General features: G+C 45.4%; 1 protein-coding gene across 6 annotated transcripts in view; it reads right to left on the bottom strand.

The window, feature by feature from the left end:
* The window catches only part of HEATR5A (HEAT repeat containing 5A), a 704,366-nt gene that overhangs the window by 617,809 nt on the left and 68,095 nt on the right, over window positions 1-18,462 (bottom strand). For all 6 annotated transcript variants that reach the window (XM_069638471.1, XM_069638476.1, XM_069638475.1 and 3 more), the window contains exon 2: window positions 9,976-10,182. In XM_069638471.1, the coding sequence (XP_069494572.1) occupies window positions 9,976-10,104 (129 nt within the window). In that variant the 5' untranslated portion in view covers window positions 10,105-10,182. The remainder of the gene's footprint in view (window positions 1-9,975; window positions 10,183-18,462) is intronic.

Below are 18,462 nucleotides of genomic sequence, written 5' to 3'. Positions count from 1 at the left end.
ACTGGTATAGTTCCGGTGACCAAAACAAACCTTGCGTTGAACATGGTATGGTTCATTTACTTTTTTATGACATTTTTATTCATCAATGTTTTATAATAATCTTGATATTTACTTTTCAGAATTTTCAACAATGCCTGCCTGTTCGATTAGCGGTTGCCCTTCAAAGACCCATGATAAATCTGAAGGCACTACAATGCATGTATTCCCGAAAACTGTTGATCGAATGAGAGAATGGGTCAGACATTGCGGATATCCACTGGATGAGCTGGAAAGTAGAGTCCTACAAGTTTTAGAGGACAAGAAAGAAGAAATGGTTGATTCCATCTTCACCGACACACAAAGCCATTGAGAAGATTGTTTTCGATAAAACTATCAAGAGATTTGAGGGGACTGACAGAATTCTGTCACACAGGAGGTTTGGAGGTGTTCCACAATATGTGCCTAAAGTACAGGCCAAAGCGCTTGCATTTCAGCATACAGGGCATGAAACATAGGACTCTACCTGCGGTCTTGGCCCATAACAAGAATCTCAGCCGTGAACAATCTAGGACTACGGGTAATGTAAGGATGCCTCGCTACACTAAGGTGTTTTCTAAAAGTAGTAAGCAATGGTTCATCAAACCAGTCTATGAGGAAATGGAGTTCGACTTTGTAAAAAGCCTTATTGTTGCTGTACTCGAGAAGCATAGATATGGAATTTTGAACGTTTCTGTGCAGAGAACTGATGCATTGCCACGGAACATTGCCATTGTGCCATGTCCACCCAAAGAAGAGATGGTTGTGAAGTACAAATCCCGGTTTAAATAATTGTAATATGATTGCCTTTTGTAAATAAATGTTATTGTACAGTGTACATCCAGAGTATGCTAACCCTAACCCCTCCCTTCACCATCCTGGGTGGCGAACAACCTGGGTGTCATCTTTGACTTCTCTCTCTATTCACCTCATATCGCTGACCTTGTCAATGTGTGTGTGTATATATTTGTGTTGCTGTAACTAAGTTTCGCAAGGCTTGCGTATTGCAAATAATAAAACAAAGAATAAATCTCACTTTCAACTCAACTCCTCGGGTACGTTATACTTTCCCTGACCTTCCCTCAAAAAGTCAATGTCTCCATAGTTATGGTTCTCTAGGGCTGCAAAGCTTGCGGACAACGATGACAAAATTGGGGGCCTCAAAACGCGCCAAGCGAGCCGTTGCAGATGGGAGAGAAGCCAGTTCACATTTGCACATTGAGGCCTAGTACATAGATGGATTCAAAAATTCAAGTTCTCACAGATGGCTTTACTACGGGATGTTGCAAAGTAAGAATGTATGCTCCTTTAGAGTGAAGGTCAGCGGCTTTGATTTTCAGCTGGCGGCCTGAAGAGGCCCACAACTCACACTGGCTGTATAAGGTTCTACTGTTTTTTGACCTTGAGAGACAGGGACCATGCTGAAAGGACTTCATTTGAAGGAGGGGTGCAATAACGTAAAAGACGATAAGGCAGAAAATTCTGAAACTAGACCGAGTTTCATGTTAGTTCAGTATACGAAAAAATCGTTGTCAAGAGCACAGTGGGATTTACGGACTGCATTACGCAGAGACACAATGGAAATTGCAAATATAAAGTAAGTAACTCTTTAGACGCTTTTATACCGGAATGAAGAATTAATGAATGGATGAATGAATGAAGTAAAACGTTTGTGGGATCGACTTTGTACCGGGCACATGGGCATGGAGGTCCACATTCTATACGCATGTACACAGTCGTTTCTCATTGTGTGTTAACCTCGATTTATTTTGTTAGTTTTCGCATTGATTTTAGAGCCGAACATACTCCATTGCACTATCCTTGAAAGCAAATAGTTTCAGATCGGCCGTAATAAATAAAATGAATAATATTAATAAAGATCGGCTGAGGAGACGGATTATAATTTTTATGTTTTCAAAAACGGTATATCTGTTACGCTCACCTGGTTCCCACAGGGGCGATTGGACCCGGACAGCTGCGGTCTCCACCAACGTGATGCGTAGTGAAGAGATGACAATCTGGACTGGACTGCCTAATCTTGTCTGCTGGACTCGTATAAGTATTCTCCTGCAAGTGGAGAAAGGGATTTAGCCACCCGTGGACTTTAGTGATGCCCCCCCCCCCAAATGTTTTCGTTCTCCCCACTAATCACCTCCGATATCCCCTCTTGGTAACCTCACCTTATGTTTTTAAATGATGAGCTCTCCATCCTGCATGGCATGCAGGGGCGCGTAGATACCAGTTACTTCATTGGTTTGAAGGTACTGGAGGAGTTCCGGAGGAATATTGACTCCAGTGTCTATAAAGTTTAAAGAGTTCAATATGTCCGATGTTCACTCTTGTTCCATTCCCTCGTTAGGTTGCAGCTGGGTCCAAAAGAATATTGCCTGGAGGCAGCTGATGGCGTTCAGGTAGGAGTCTGTATTACCAAACACTGTCCGGTAACAGTTGCATGAGTTTAACTTGCTGTTTTCTCTCCCTTTATAGGTGCGGCATAGAAAGATGCAGCGAATTAAAGGATAATACCTCCGGTGGTAAAGCAGGTAAGCCTATGGTGGCAAAGAGATTGTCGGCTCACCTTGTTATTCCTTTTGTTTTCCCCCCAGGTGCTGGGTTTCGACGAAGAAAATGATGGAGGCAGCGCCGAGTTGAAAGATGCGGTGGACTGGTGAGTATAACGCAGCGCTGCTGCTGGCGAAGCGACACATGCTGAAATAATGTCCTTTCCAGGTTCGGAGATGTGGTGGGTCCGGAATCAGGTAAGGAATCAAATAATGTCCGTGGTCTAACCTCCTCCTTTCTTTTCCTTTTGTCTAGGAGCTCCGGATTCGAGGCGGGCGTGGCAGAAGACTGGATGCTGACTTGCAGACACGGTGAGCGTTACGTTGCTGGATGCAGAATAACACGAAGCATGAGCTGCTGTTCGGGCGTGGTTTAAATAGCCTGCAAAGTAGCCCCAGGTAAGAAGTTCCCCAGAACCACACCGGAGTAAAAAATAGTCCCTGTAATAAAATAGTCCCATCCAGGCCTCACGTTGGCTTGGACTCATTTGCAGCATGGTCTGCATAAGGTAAGTAAAGTCTATGAGCCTGGCGCCTAAGGCGCCAGGACTGAATCCAAACAGTCCCCAGCCGGGGCTGTTGGGGTTTTAATGAGTATCTGGATGCCTGCTCCCAGGGCTGATGGACTCGATCCGGATGCCCGGGGGTAGGCATGATGACAATATCCTACCCTACTGCTACTGCCACCAGTTTCAGACCCCGGAAGATGCTTTCTTCAACCGGCAGCTGCAGCTTATCGTAAACAACTGCACCACTTGAGGATCTTATGGGACGATCGCCAAGGGCCCATATGCCCTTACGCGGTACTAGCGGCTAGAAGCAACATATCAACCTTTATGCTGGCCTAGTGCCTAGTTGATGGAACAGCCTTGCGGTTCACCGTGCGACCAAAGTGCTTCTTTTAACGAAAACCAACACCCTGTGTACCATAAAGTAACAGCGCGTGACTCACGATAAAACGGAACAGGATTTGCGAATAGAGAGAAAAGAAAAAAAAATGACGTTCCGATTTAATATGCCAATTGCTGAATATTCTATAAACATTTAATGTTAAATAAATGTACTTTACCAAATGTACCGTGTTGCTGTTTGATTTGAAAGTACAGTTTCAGGCTCAGGGGCGGGGGATATGATTTAGTGCCGCAAAAGCAGGTCAGCCAGGGCGATGGGGCAAGTGCTAGGATTATCACAAAATGGCGGCGCCCTACTGCCTGTTTTCGCGTGCGTTTAATGGACGAAAACTCGGGTAAGGTCCATAGGAAATTTTTCTAAAATCGAGCTATTTAGGCTTAAAAACACATGGCCGACCCATAGGGCCAATAACATTTTTTGACCGAACCATTCCTTTAAGGGAATGGTTGCCCCCTTCTTATGTCTGTGGGTTGATTATAAAAACAGGGGTCTTGATGGAATTCTCTTACTTGGACAGGTGGAGGATGAATGGATCTCAACACAAGAACATTTTCTTCCTTCCCCCCTCTCGGGCGAATAACTCCTTTTTTTCTCCCTCTTGGTTCATAACTGATAGGATGGCAATCAAAGGCCATGAGACCTGGATAAGAGTTGTGGGAAACAATATATCCCTTGAAGGCATCCGGAACGTTCTCTTCCTCCTCTATTGTCCCATCAGAATACAGCGACTCACCTGGGGTATTCCCACTAAGACAACCCCGGACTCACCTACCCAGGTGATGCTCCCCTGCTGGTCCACCCCCAGGGTTGGCCACCTGAACAGAGGATTCTCTGTGTCTGGAAGGGAGAACACCCCTAGGTTTTCTCACACCGCATAAAAGTAAGCAATACTTCATGAGGTTTATCGACTGGTGTTGGAATGTTCAAATACTTCTCCAAAAGCAAACCATTTACACTGCATGTGTTGAACCTGGGGTGCGCATTACCCACATCTCAACCCTGTGAAGTTTGCTACTAACAAGGCAATCCATAAAAAGCATGCAATTTACTTTCTAAATAATCTTTCTGGGTCTTCTCTTTAGAACTCTGTGTGATTTCCTGTGTGCATGCATGAAGTACAAAGCCCATTTTCCCTAGGAGCCTAACCTTGGCATTCAGCCATGTTCCCAATTGCTGAACCAAGGTAGTAAACAGAGTAGGCTATGCTTTGCCTACGGTTTGGAACAGGATTCCCGTTCCCAACATAGGGCTGGAGGAAAATCTCCATAACAGCATACTAAGATGATAAACAGATACACACTTCAATTGGTTCCAACAGTATACGTGGTGTTTTGAAGCTAGGTGCGCAGAATTACAACTATGAATAGATCACCCTCACTTGTGGGGTACCTTCACTCTGGGCAGACAACAATCTTGAAATTAAGTTACAATATTGAAGAGGCGCGGACCACTTACATGAACCTAGTTATGAAAGAGGCATTACAAGCTTTTTTTATTTTAGTGCTATCCCCTGTGTAGAACTAAATTTCATTTAAAGACAAAACACCAAAATACACACCCTACAGTGAAGGACTGCTTTGCAACATACAGGTGAAGTTACTTACTGGAGACACCAGTGTACCACTCCAGCCCCGACAAATTGGCTTCAGTCTAAAGCCAAAGACTATCATTACATTACCAAGTAAGAGGGGCATGCCAATGACCGAGAAGCAGGTCTATACAGAAGCAAGTAGTATTATTCTTGTCTCAGGGACTCTACTTCACAAAGAAAAAGGATGTGCTGCCATAATCCTGCTCAGGGCATGTTTACCCAGCCTGAATGTCAGATGATGTGGGGAATCCTGCAGATCCCTCTCCAAACCACTGCCTAAATTCTCCTCCCATGTGGCCAGAAGAGGACAGATGCTTCCTGATCCCAATCCCGGGGGGGTGTATACTGCGGGAGGATCCTCTGGGTGGAGACAAGGCCCATGCCAGTGAGGAGCTTCCGTGGGATGAGGTGCGATATTTCTCCTCGGAGAGGAATACTCTTACCACTAGATCAGAGAAGCTTCCAACTTATTGTCACTTTAATATATCTCTACCTCATAGTTAGACAGAAATGGTCAACTCCAAGGTTGTAACCCTGCAACATATCAAAAGAACAGGTCTTTTGTAGCCCTAAAGATAACACATTTTGTCAATGCCAAAGGTATATCAAAAGGGAATGACGGAAAAGTAGCCATTTTTACACCATCTGTCTCTAATAAGCTTAAACTCCATGATCCCTCTTTTAAAAATGTTAAGGGAGTAAACACCACCCTTAAAAGTGTAAAAGGAGTGAAGAAAAATGAAATTTCCTTAAAATGAACTACATGTCCCAGAATCCCACAGGGACAGAGACGAAGAAGAGGGCGAAGGAGGTATGTAGAAGTAAAAGACAGGCAAGTAGGCCTAATAGCCTTTGACAGGGTGAGACATTTAACATTAAGGGCGTGCACCTGAAGTCGATTGCCCCACTTGAGAGGCATGAAAGGGTGCAGCAGAAAGGAGCTGAAAGAAGGAGCTGGAGCGGTAGCTGGAAGGCTGGCAGTAGTAGCAGTAGGAGAAGAGCACGAGGCTGGCAGTTCATGAGGGAGTGTGATCACTTAGGGGACACCGGGATGAGAGAAGAGCAGATTTCACCTACAGGTTCAGAGTTGGTCCTGTGTTCACAAACCTTGCCTTGCGATGGCTGCACTGAGAAACGTGCTAAGATTTGAGGTCTTCCAAGATGCGCCTAGTGGCTGTAAATGCAGAGCCAAGATTGTGCTGCAACACTAGGTCAGTGTGCAGAAGCAAGCCGAGGGACAGAGGAGTGAAGGAGACTCCCCATGATCAAGGCCGGACCGGAGACACCCATGCTGTAAAGGGGTGTGGATCCCAAGAGTGCCTGAAGTAGTCGTAGCAGGTGGAAGCAGCCCACAACCGCAGTTCTCCGATTCACTGAAAAACCCTTGCCGGTAACTGTAACCAGCTCAAATATAACTTGCGTAGAAGAGGGAGCGAGTAGAAGTTGTTCGCTGACGTGAAAAGTCTTAACAAAGGAAATATATCACACGCACATTTAATGAAAGTCAGAGTGCTTGTGTAAACGAAAAGCTTTTTTCTTTCATTGTTGGACATAACCAGAGTGGTCGCGTTTCTGCAATTAAGAGGGAGAACACCGTTCTAAATCACTTGGAAGGCTAAAACTGACTTTCACAAATTGTTACAAGAACTACTACATCAAAGCAAGGTCGCGTATGGATAATTGTTGTTCCCGACTAGAGTCAAAGTATCCCTCTGGTATGAATGAAAGGGAACGCAAGTACCTAAAAATCACCACCAAAGAGTGGTCGTGTGTACCTAAATCTGTTTCTCTTATGAAACCTGAAACTTGTAACACCCAGAACAAGTATTCTGTAATTGTAGAATTTGCTGAAGTAAAGAGAAGAGCAAGTAGTACCCACGCCAGTAGGGAAATTCTGTCTACAGTGAAACCAGTCTTATTAAGATCTAACCACCTATATTTTGAAGTTGTTAAAGGTCCAGTATCCTCTGATACAAGGGTGACAAGGTCATTCAAAGCTGGAAGAGTGCCAATACAGCTTGGGACAGCTGCTGGAACCAAGAAGGTGTGAATAAAGCTGTAATGCTGAGACTGTTAAAACGGAGAGAGAGAAGCAGTCTGGACGCAAAGGCAAATTATACTGGTAAGACGACGCAAAGAGGCTGCCCTTTTCTTGGAAAATAGGAAGGAAGAGTGCCTTGCTTACCTGTAAAGGTCGAAGAGTCTTGTCTTTAAGTTACCCAACAATCATAAAGTACCAAGTTGAAGCAGAGTTAACAGAACAGTGGCTGTCTAGAATAATGTCAGAGATTGTTGTATTGAAGATGGTTGAAGCAGTAGCACACTGTGGAGCAAAAGAGCCTGCCTCGACAGTGACACTAGTAGAAGGGGTTGCAGAGAGGAAAGCAACCCCTTAAGAAGAACCACCCTCACAAGTTATACTAAAGACTTTGCAGAGGTTACAAGCATATGGACAGTTGTTGAAGTAGAAGTGGTACTTTTGTCTTTGAACTGTGTCAAGTCCATCCTGGAAGGAGGATATCCAGGATTACCATTGATGCAGTTTTCTTTGCTGAATTGGAAGGGGAACCTTTCAACAGACAGATAAAGAATTTTAACGCTCACCTGATTCTCGCAGAGGCGCCGTTCTTGACTGGGCGACTACCTTATCTTCAAAGGTGATGTGTAGCACCCGGTTGGCTCTTTGGGCTGGACCTCTGTGCACTATATGCCTGACGTGTAGAGTAAGATGTCTGCAGATAGAAAATATGGGGTTAATGAACTGGGGTTATTGGGGTGTCCCTATCTCTTTCCTCTTCTCCTCTCCTGTAGACCCCCAAAGGTTAACGCTCTCACCTTAGGTAAGTGAATGCCGAGCTCTCCATCTGCCTCGTGGCAGGGTGCTGTAACCAGTTTCTTCACTGGATAGGTAGCGCAGGCCTCTTGACTTCAGAGGACTGCTGTCCGTCGTTTACTGCACGAACGGTAAGTTTCGAGTCATTCAAATGTCTTTAAAGTCTTTGGTAATGATGTCTCTTGTTTTGCAGGGTTCCGGCGATGGCGGATGACGGGCTGAAGTGAGTTAAAGATGGAGCCCGTGTGATGAATAGAAGCGCCTGGAAGCACGTAAGTAAGCGCTTGTTGCCTGCTTCACTATGCGCTCTAACTGTCTTTTTATTTTGCAGGTACGAGTTCGGAGCGGCTGCAGGGTGCCGGAATACCCACTGGATTAGATGTGGAAAGGAGTAATGGCACGTGAGTATTAAAGTTCCCCAATGTCTTTAAACGCACCTTGTTTTGTCTTTCAGATGCGGGATGCAGCGCCGAAGGCCTCCGGAGCGTACGAAGAGTAGGTAAGCCTTTGCCTTTCAGATGCCGGAATGCTAACCTGTTCTTTCTTGTCTTTATAGGTGTTGCTGAAGACTGGATTCAGGATGGTAAGCCTTTGCCTTTCAGATGCCGGAATGCTAACCTGTTCTTTCTTGTCTTTATAGGTGTTGCTGAAGACTGGATTCAGGATGGTAAGCCTTTTTCCTTAGGCCCAGGACCGGATGCAGAAGACACGATGAGCGTTCTGCTGCAGAGGTTGCAGAATAACGCAAAGCAAGATTCATCCACCGGGTGTGGTTTAAATAGCCTCCTGTAGTGCTTAGGTGTCTCCTTCCACAGCCACGCCTAAGTAAGAAAAGAGTTCCTGGTAAGAAAAGATTCCTGCCTTCCAGAAGAGTTCCAGTGTTCTGAATCTAGGGAGTGGCTCCAGCCCCACCCAACAGGAAAAGTAGTTCCAAACAGAAGAGGATCAGAGGCTCAACTGGCAGGCAAGTAAGCAGCATGGTCTGCTGAAGGTAAGTCCACCCAAGCATTATGAGCCCGGCGCTTCCAGCGCTGGGACTGGGCATATTTATGAGCCTGGTGCCACTGGCGCCAGGACTGGGTCCAAAAGGTCCCAATTGGGACTGGTTGGCACTCGGAACCTGGGTTATGGATCTGCTTCCAAGGGAGTTGGGAAAACCCTGACCTTTTGGAAGCAGAGATCATGACAAGAATTTACAAGTGGATGTGTGTTTGGGTGAACGTTTTTAACTCCTAAGAACTGGTTCAAGACTACTTTTCTTTGTGAACACTTGGAGAGATTGACTTGGGACATTCCCGGAAAAGGGTTCTACCTAGGACAGGTGAAGGTTGCTCCAAGTCACGGGTTATTTGGTGAAAATTTATTTATGTTGTTTTTGATTTATTTTGAATGTTTTGTTGTTCGGTGTGAGGGGCAGTTTTGTGTATGGTAAGAGAATTTCCTTTAGAACCTAGACTAGGTGGGGAACTCCCTAGTAGAGTAGGTTTAGTTAGGTTTTCTTTCCAATTTTTGTTATCAATAAAAATGTCTTACACTTAGAAAACCACAAGCAGGTGTCTGTCTCACATTAGCGAACCCTCAATACCCAGAAAATAAACTCTTCTTGCCCAAGGTTGGAAAAACCAAAGATAAAGAGACTTGGCAACAGCTAATCACAGACATCAAGGACTTTTTTTACATTATTTAATTTGAATAAAATCTCTACAGGCCCACTTATCTGTGCGGAGCTTGGGTGCCATTTGTTTATCATTGCTCTGCAGCTTGGAGTCATGAGCCAATGAACTAAAACATACAACTTACCCAACCACAACATTACTACTGTCCATGGCAGGTATGCTTTAGAAATGTTAATATGTAAAGGACTTGTTTGTATACTCCTACCACCCCACCTGTCCGAAAGGAAAATTTTACAAGCATTGTGCCATAATATTGGCCATTTTATATTGCAGTAGGCTTTCATTACACTCAATTAACTATCACAGGTCAATGAAAGTTGTAGACAATATCCAACAGTGTGAAACTGACACAGACTGTCCTATACTGCTACAAAGTAAGACACTTGCCCGGTTTGTGGCAGTGAGAACTTTCTCCAGGAACCTCAGCCATTCCAGAAAGAACTCCGCCTTCTGCAGCTCACCCAGCTTCTCGTACTGCTCCTCACTGAGGACCAAACTGTGAGCCAGCTCCATCATAGCTGGAGATGAACACTACCCAGCTACTCAACCAATCTCCGCTTTTCGTTGCAAAAGTGGCATTGGAAGCGGTGGGGCCTGTGAACATAATAAAACAGACCAAAAAAAACACATTAAAAACAGGAACAATTATTTTTAAAAGGCATACAGTTCTATGGAAGATTTCCAGTAAAATAATTGAATGCCTAACAGTAAGAAGAAATGGAAACTCTTCAGTAATCAATATTCATTAAGACCAAGACTAACGAGGAATACATTTTGTCAGTTTAAGAGAAAGAATTTGGGTCAGCAGTGCCCCCTCCTCATTGGCTTTGTCATAGACCAGTTACACTGGTTAACAATAACATCAACACAACAGATTTGCAGTCACCCCTTGTAGCTTTACTCCGCGGTACACAGAAAGAAAAGAAAATCACTCTTTTCCTCAGAAAGTCAACAGGAAAGTGACTTGCCCAGAGCAGCAGGGTGTTTCCCAGGCGTTGTCAAATTCCAAATGAAAGGCCACCTGTTGCATCCAACAGAGTGTGTGCTGCAGGATGCTGGAGCGTGCATGAGTGCATGCATGGATAGCACCCGTAGTGATGGCATCAGGAAGTAGATGAGGAGAAGGTGGCAGAGGAAGCCTCTAAAATAGCCTGGCTGGCCCCAAGGTGTAGGGGAACGGAAGCAGGAAAGGGACGGGTTATGTGTGTGGTTGGCTACTGCAGAGGAGGCAGGTCCCAAAATGCATAGAGCGAGGGGGCAACTAGAGCAGGGGAGGGTAAGATAGGGGCCAGTAGGCAGAGTAGGCGGGAGAGAGATGGAGGGGCACCATAAGAGGTTGGGGCGTGGAGAACCCACAGAAAAATAATGTGTCCAACCTGTTAAACAGGGAACAGATCTGGTTGGAGGGGTTGTGTGAGGAGCGATGCAATATGGAAAGGATTGGGGGTCCCGACTAGAACTAAACATAGGGTATTTTGAACCATCCACCGCGAACGACCAGTAGATGACTAGGATATGGACAATTCTCGTGTTAATTACACAAGTCAACCAGTATGCTGTGAGGACAAAGAAGTGACGACTGATGGGAATGCAGAAGAAAAGGTACAGAGCAGAAGTCATGTATCCATTCAAAACAGATTTTTGTTCTTCTGTGCCCTGATTTCTGATCAGTAAAGATAGAACACAAAATGTGACCCAAAGCATCCCAGAGAGACCGTTCGCAAGCGCTACGCTAGCCGGTGAGTTTCGCATGAGATAGAGAAACTCTGGAGCATGCGGGTGGCTGGAGCGGGAAAGGGAGGAAAAGCAAGAAGCAGAAAAGCAGAAAGCAGAAAGGGAGAAAGCAAGTAAAGTAAAAAGTAACAGAGGAGAAACTGTGTGCGAGCAGCACAGAAATAAAAGGACAGAATGTAAATAGATTTGAAAGAAAGGGAAAGCGGCCCAGATGTAAAGTTAAAAGCAGACAGAAGCAAAGTAAGAGGAATGTGCGAGGGAGCACAAGAAAATCAAGGGAGGGCAAGCAGCCCGAAAGGAAAGTAAGGAAATGGTAAGAGAACACAGAGAAGGAAAGTGACAGTTTAAAGCTGAAAGGACGCACGCCATAGGAAAAGAAATGCAAGTGTTCACGACCAAAGACAAAAGGGAGTGAAACAAAAGGGTGCAAGAAGCACAATAAAGCAGGAAGGTGTAAGAGGCACAGAAGTACAGAGTGGAAAAGGACAGTGCAAGTGTGCACGATAACCTGAAGATAAGGTATCAAGAAGTGTTCAAGTAAGAAATAAAGAGGGGGCAAAGGATCAGAGTGGTTGCGCTAAAGAAAAGCAAAGAGCCTGGAGTTTTCGAAAGCCTCCGATTCTACCCAATGGGAAGGCTATATATAAGAAAGGCTGTAAATAAGAAAAAGGCCTTTCCTGACCAGCTGAATTTATAGAGGGGCCTACGATTGGGTAAGGGCAGCCTGAGGAACCTAAAAGGAACTGTGATATCTTTTGTTTTGTGTTGAAGGGCAGAAGAGGCCTCTGCTAAGGCAAGGGAACCCTGAGAGGAGTACTTAAGAAATCAAAGTACATCCTGATAAAGCCGACTTGTTTGAACTCTAGAAGGGCATGGGCATGGGGAAGGGAACCCTAAGAGGCCCTGCTAAATTGTAGACTTCTTGGTTTGCTGTATAGTGTTGAATAGATTGAAGCTTGGATAAGGGAACCCCCAAGGAACTCAAAGACACTGAAGGTATTGGAATTCACTGCAAGGACCCTGTGGCGAAGGTCTTGCAAGCAGCCCTATTTGGTTGAACTCATTTTGGTAAGCTTAAAACAAACTCTGGTTTTCCTATTTTTCTGTTGAACCACTACTTTTCATTTTTGTCAAAAGACCCCCCCATCCCCCAACACATTTTTTGTATATAGTGAGGGCAAGCATAGGTTTAGACACAGACACGACTTTTGATTTGGACTTTCAGACATCAACGGCCCTTAGAAGCATCATTTCAGGGAAACCAACCCTGAAACTAATAAAGGTTTTGAAATCTTACTTTCGGAGTCTGCGTCGCTCTCACAGTGGGCTCCCGGGAAGGGGGGGCCGGGGTGTTCACAAACTTTCCTGTGCTTTTCCTGAAGCTGTGAATTCCTTTAACGTATTGGTTACCTAAAAGATCTGCATTGGCTCGGTTCTCCTCGCTCGTCTGAAGAAGGCAGAGGCCATTATCACAAAGACATTCCCGCGTCCAAGCCACTCAAAGTTCTGGTCTGTGACTCAGTACTAGATATTACATAAGGGCCAGTTGTGTGGCAAGTACAAGTGAAACAAAGCCACCCGACCTCTGCCCACACCAGCCGATCAATGATGATCTTAGTTTTTTCTCGCTCTTTTTGCCAGTCCAGTTTCCGCCGTTCCCCTCTCACTTTCAGCTGCCAAAGAGTCCCTTGCTTTGGCGTCTGAAACAAGGGGAAGACAAAAGCAAGAGCAATTCTGGTTTGGTCCTTTTGGAACTTAGAAAGGACTCGGTACCCTACACCACACACCTCAGACATACATTTTTGTCCACCTTGACAGGGCCAGCATTGTGGCCCTGTCAAAGGGGGTGGGAGGTGTAGGCAGGCCCCCTCCCAAACCCCTCCTTACCTGTGTGATGGCAGCATATGGACCGCCGATGAAGCAGCCGCCCCAGGAGACGCGGAGCAGCAGGATGCAAGGGGCATCTCTTCTTCAGGGTGCCGTGAACAGCACAACACCGCCTGCAGTATGCAGCAGATCAGTCCGGCATGAAAGGGTGCCGTGTCCTTCATAACACCGGCAAGGGGGGGTATTTATGGAGGTGTGTGTGCGCAAGTGTGGGTTAGTTGCGTGAGGACAGGAGGTGGTGGTGGATGTCGAGAGACCATTGGAGGACAAGCATTTGGAGCGCGAATGCCATTATTAAGGACGGGGTCTGAGGAATATTTGTGTTTCAGAGGAAAGTGTGTGAGTAGTAGAGGTAGAGTAAGAGTAGGAATAGTGGAGTGGAGTAGTAGCAAGGGTGGAAGTAGTAGTTGGGAGTAACGGCAGTAGGGAGTAACAAGTAAAGAATACAAGTGGTAGAGTGGTAGTCGGTAGTAGAGTGGTGAGCAGGGCACCATATCCATGGGTTCTGTAATAGTGAGAAGGGGGAGCATGGCACCATATCCAAGGGTTCTGTAATAGTGAGAAGGGTGTGCAGGGCACCATATCCCTAGGTGTCTTGAAGCAGTAAAGGTAGTAGAGAGGTAGTGGTAGTAGCGGAATAAGAACAGTAGTAGAGGTAGAGCGGGAAGAGAGACAGTGAGTGGGAGAGTAGGAGTAGCTAATGGCCTTAAGTGAGAGAGAAATTAAAACGAGAGGAATAGCAAGAGGTGGGGAAGTAGAGTGAGAAGAAGGAGGGAAAGGAAACACAGAGGTAGAGGGGCGGTTGGAGGTACAAGTGGGAGTAAGAATAGGAGTGGGAAAGGAAGTAAGATCCAAGGGTGGATATGGAAAGGCGCAATGAGAAATTGGAGGGACAGTGAGGTGGCGGGCGGAGAACAGCTTAAAGGAACAGTATAGCGAAGGGTCAGGTGCGAGAGGGTATGAAAGGTGTGAGCCTAACACAGGGAGAAAGAAGGCACCGTTCCCTATTCCCCCAAGTACTAACCGATGACAGGAGAAGGAAAGTTAGAAGATAATTAGGGAGTCGGGTACCCATCGTCTTAGGGCAAAAACCTACAGTCTTCAGAGAAGAGAGACAGCTATGGGTTAAAGATTGTAGAATTACTAACAACCCTCTAGGGAAGTCTGGGCTAGGGAGGTAGGAACCAAGGGTTACCAGACATTTGGTCGAAAAAAATTGGTCGACCAGACAAATGGTCGAACCAATTTGGTCGAAAACCAAATGGTCGAATTTTTTTTTTTTTATTTTCACCTTTTTTTTTTTTGGGGGGGGTCCCCCCCCAACCCCCTTTTTTTCTAAAAACCCATTTTTGTAAAAAACGAAAACCCGAAAAATAAATATATAATTAAAAAAAAAAATTTGACCATCTTGTTTTCGACCAAATTGCGTCGACCAAATGTCATTCGACCAGTTTTAGGTCGACCAAATGTCTGGACACCGGAACCAAGTATAGGGAAGTCGAGAGAGGAAATGGCCAGCCATAACGTCAAATTTCCCCAGCCCCATTAGGCCCCAAAGAACCTTGCAAATCAGCCATTAAGACCATCAAGAATCTTGAATAAATACCCTTGAATATTACTCCAGGAGTCCATGTAGTTATTTGTGGCGGCTGCTCTGTCACACCACCCACTGCATAACCCGATATCGCTAACACTGCACAGCACCAATGGGAACATGTACACCAGAGTACTCTCATTTACATCACCTTTGAATGAAACCACACAGCATCCCCTACAAGACTCCAGAAGCTGAGGCTCAACAACCTCACTGACTGCAAATTGAAATAACTTGTCAATGAAACCAGACTGACATCCACATATGCACACATTCAGGATGACCTCACTCAACAGCTACAGCATGCAACTCTATCAACATTTTATTTCAGAGTCCTCAATTATCAATACACAATTAAAACATAATAAATACAATATCAAACCCAATTTAAGATCTTAGAACTACAAACATTCATTTTTAAAACAAAGCATTCTAATACATTTCAGAGCAGTTAAAAATAGCACTTAAATTGTGCAAAACATGCTTTCTCTGTCTAAAGCCTTTCTTTTTTCATCAGCCAAGTCATACAGGAAAAAATTATCCTCCGAATTAAGGACATAGACATTGCTTCCTAAATAACTCTAATCTGCTTACTCTTAAAATGTGGTTTTAACCATTCCTTTCTGAAGTCCTGAAATTTTGGGCAGAGGAAGTGAACCAAATCCTCATCTAACCCTGTCTTGCAACCCCATTTGCCAGATCCCTTCAACCAGCTCATCGTTTTAGACAGATAATAGGTTTAAATGTGCTAAAATCAGGAGCCTTCTGCCTGCTGGAGAGTTTATTTTAGTAATTGGGCCTGGACCCTGCGTAAAAAATTTCATATTGGAGTATTAGGCCAGCGACACAAGGGATTTACAATTCACTACCTCGGAATCGAGGGCCTTTGCCCAAGAAAGAATACGAGCCTTGCCTTTCTTTAATGTGCCCAGCGCACTGTCTTCCCCTGATCCTGACCGGAAAGCCTGCCACAGACTTCGCCCTACTTTGAACCACTCATATTACCCTACGCTCGCCGAGACCTCCATCTCTAGAAATCCAAACAATCACGCTAGCATTAGCAACAAAACCTAGTTTGATCATCCAGTACGAGTCTAGATTGTACTAAAAGGTTAACAACCTGCAGTTCCAACTCTACCCTCAAGGCGCCACTAGGATAACCAGGCGGTACCCAAGCAGCTGTCTCAGGAAGCAATTCTGGACAGCCTCGAAATCTTTACAGTCTTGGTGGCCCCAAACTCTGCTACCATACAGAAGTAGAGATGCAACCTTCAGCTTATAAACTTCCAGACACTTGTCCAATTTCCAGGCCCCAAACAGATGGTAAAAATCGCATTATGCCCCTCAACCGGAGGCCCGCTCTTTCTGCTTGATATTTTATATGGCTATCCCATCTACCCGATCTAGAGACAAGTATATATCTACTTCTTTTAGTTATTCACCATTTATGTTCTAACTACAAGATTTGGGTCACTTACCAAATTATTTTTGATTTCTTTTTCTTTAATTTCAGTCTGTTATTCTCAAAGAAAGAATTAGCATATATACCAAACCCAGTTTAAATGAGCTTGGGGTGAGACCTAAAAGTACAGTGTTGTCCACGTGCAATAATGTGCTATACTCAATCTTCCCCAAATTTGGACAACGGATTCTACCATCAGCTTTACGGGGGTCAAAGTCAGCCATGAACAGCAAAGGGGCTCGTGAACAATCCTGTTTTACCACCTTGTTAGTGCTCTAAAAAAAGGGCAATTCCCCCCTACCCCCTGTACACCGTACTGCCACCTTAGTGTCCCTGTAACATACCTGAATCAGTTTCAACAATCCCCCTGGGACACCCATTTAACTCAGAGACGCCTCATAGTGACAACCAATGTCTCACCATCATCCAAAGTCATCCTGCCCCTGCACCAGACTGGAAGTGGCCACTATCTGCTCCTCTGAATCATTCTCCTGCCATTCCCCCTGACCACCTCTAACACAGATACCATATGCTTCAACCTCAACTAGAGACTACCTAAGCCCAACATCCTTCACAAAGTACTTTACTGACTGGATCACCAACATGTCTCTTACAGCCACCAATGCCAACTAGACCCGGAAGAAGGCATTACTCAAACTAGTGTGTGCTGTGACGAATACCGAGAGGTCGTCACTTCACCCAGAGGATGGGGTCTGTCCCATGAGATGAGGCCAGGAAGGTGAGGCCGCTACCCTAGTCCATCTGGGGGTGGTACACAGTGGGAGGATCTCTTGGGGAGAGACCACCCCTTTAGGGAAAAGGACGGCCATCTAATGAGAAAGCGGTACAAAACCCCTCACCCTCCACCCACCATCTTTACCTCCCCTCAGTCCATGAAGCCCACCTTACTATTATAATTTTTCTTTTATAACACATTTAATACCAACAAGTGGTTTCTAAGTGCGGGATCGGGATTTGAACCCGTGTTGCGCAGCATTGTCTTGCTTCGAAGTCAAACGCATTGCCCCTGAGCGATCATACCTCCCCACTTCCATACCGCTCACATCCATGTATACATGTTAAAATGAATATCCTACAGTTAGTGAGACGAGGAAGAGTAGGGATGACTTAACAAAGGTCTCCTTGACAGGTACTGAGATGAGGCAGAGGTGCAGAACAATGAAGAGTCATTTTAAGAACTTGAATGAGCATTCTAGCTGTCATCACTCTTTCAACATACAGAGAGGAAGGACTTGCCTTATTGTCACACCCTCCCAGGAGGAACCGCCAGCTGGGAGGACAACCAGCATGGAAAGCAGGAGATAATGCTCTCTGGGACGGGAGAAGGGGAACCGAGGCATCCCTACCCGGTCCACTGCACACAGGCCGACTGGAGAGATGGCAAAATGGGAGACCTAACGCAGGAAGCAGCCAGATAGCGCAGTCGTGGAGAGAGGAGCAGCAGCCCAGAACAAAACACTGCAGAGCTGCCACAAGTGCTGCAGAAACAGCAGGAGAGCGGGAGAAGCTAACAAAACTGCTGGAAGTGCCCCAAGACCATCGAAAGAGGAACGACAGAGACCTAGAAGGTACATGGGCTTTCAGGGTGAGAAAAAGGGACAAGAGAAAACTCAAACCAAGGGTCTGGGACACAAACAGAGGGATACTCTACTAGTACCTGGCAGGAGAGTGACTAGGTCTATTAGGAGTAAAACACAGAGGAGTGCAGGGTCTGGGACCCACAACTAGAGAGGGAGCACATCACTAGTCCTCTTCTTCGTGGCAGTAAACCAGGTCTGCAAAAGCAAATCACTAAAGGAATTGTGATACAGGTCTGGGACCCACAGCGGCCAGTGTTTGTGAGGAAGGCCAGGGAAAAGGAAGGCATTCCCCCTGGATTGGTGTCAAGATACCTAGAGAAGGGAGACAATGTCTAGGAACCTAACAGTGAAGAAGTAACCATGGGCAAAAAGTTGACGTTTCAACTGGAACTTTACCTTTTGAGCTTGAATTGAGAACTCTACTGCTTGTTGGCATTACGACCTGGAACTGTGTTGTGTGCCTTGGAAAGGGATCGAGACCTGGGCAAGGGAGGCATTCCTTCAGTTAAAGATCCCACCTAACTAGAACTGTGATCCGCTGTCCAGAAGAAGGTGCCATTCTACTGGACCTAGAAGATCCACTACCTCTTTAGTTT

Source organism: Ambystoma mexicanum, chromosome 14 (assembly GCF_040938575.1).
Source record: "Ambystoma mexicanum isolate Mex_15411 chromosome 14, UKY_AmexF1_1, whole genome shotgun sequence".
Lineage (NCBI taxonomy): Eukaryota > Metazoa > Chordata > Amphibia > Caudata > Ambystomatidae > Ambystoma > Ambystoma mexicanum.
The sequence above is the reverse complement of the archived record's forward strand: the minus strand, read 5'-3'. Positions and strand labels throughout refer to the sequence as shown.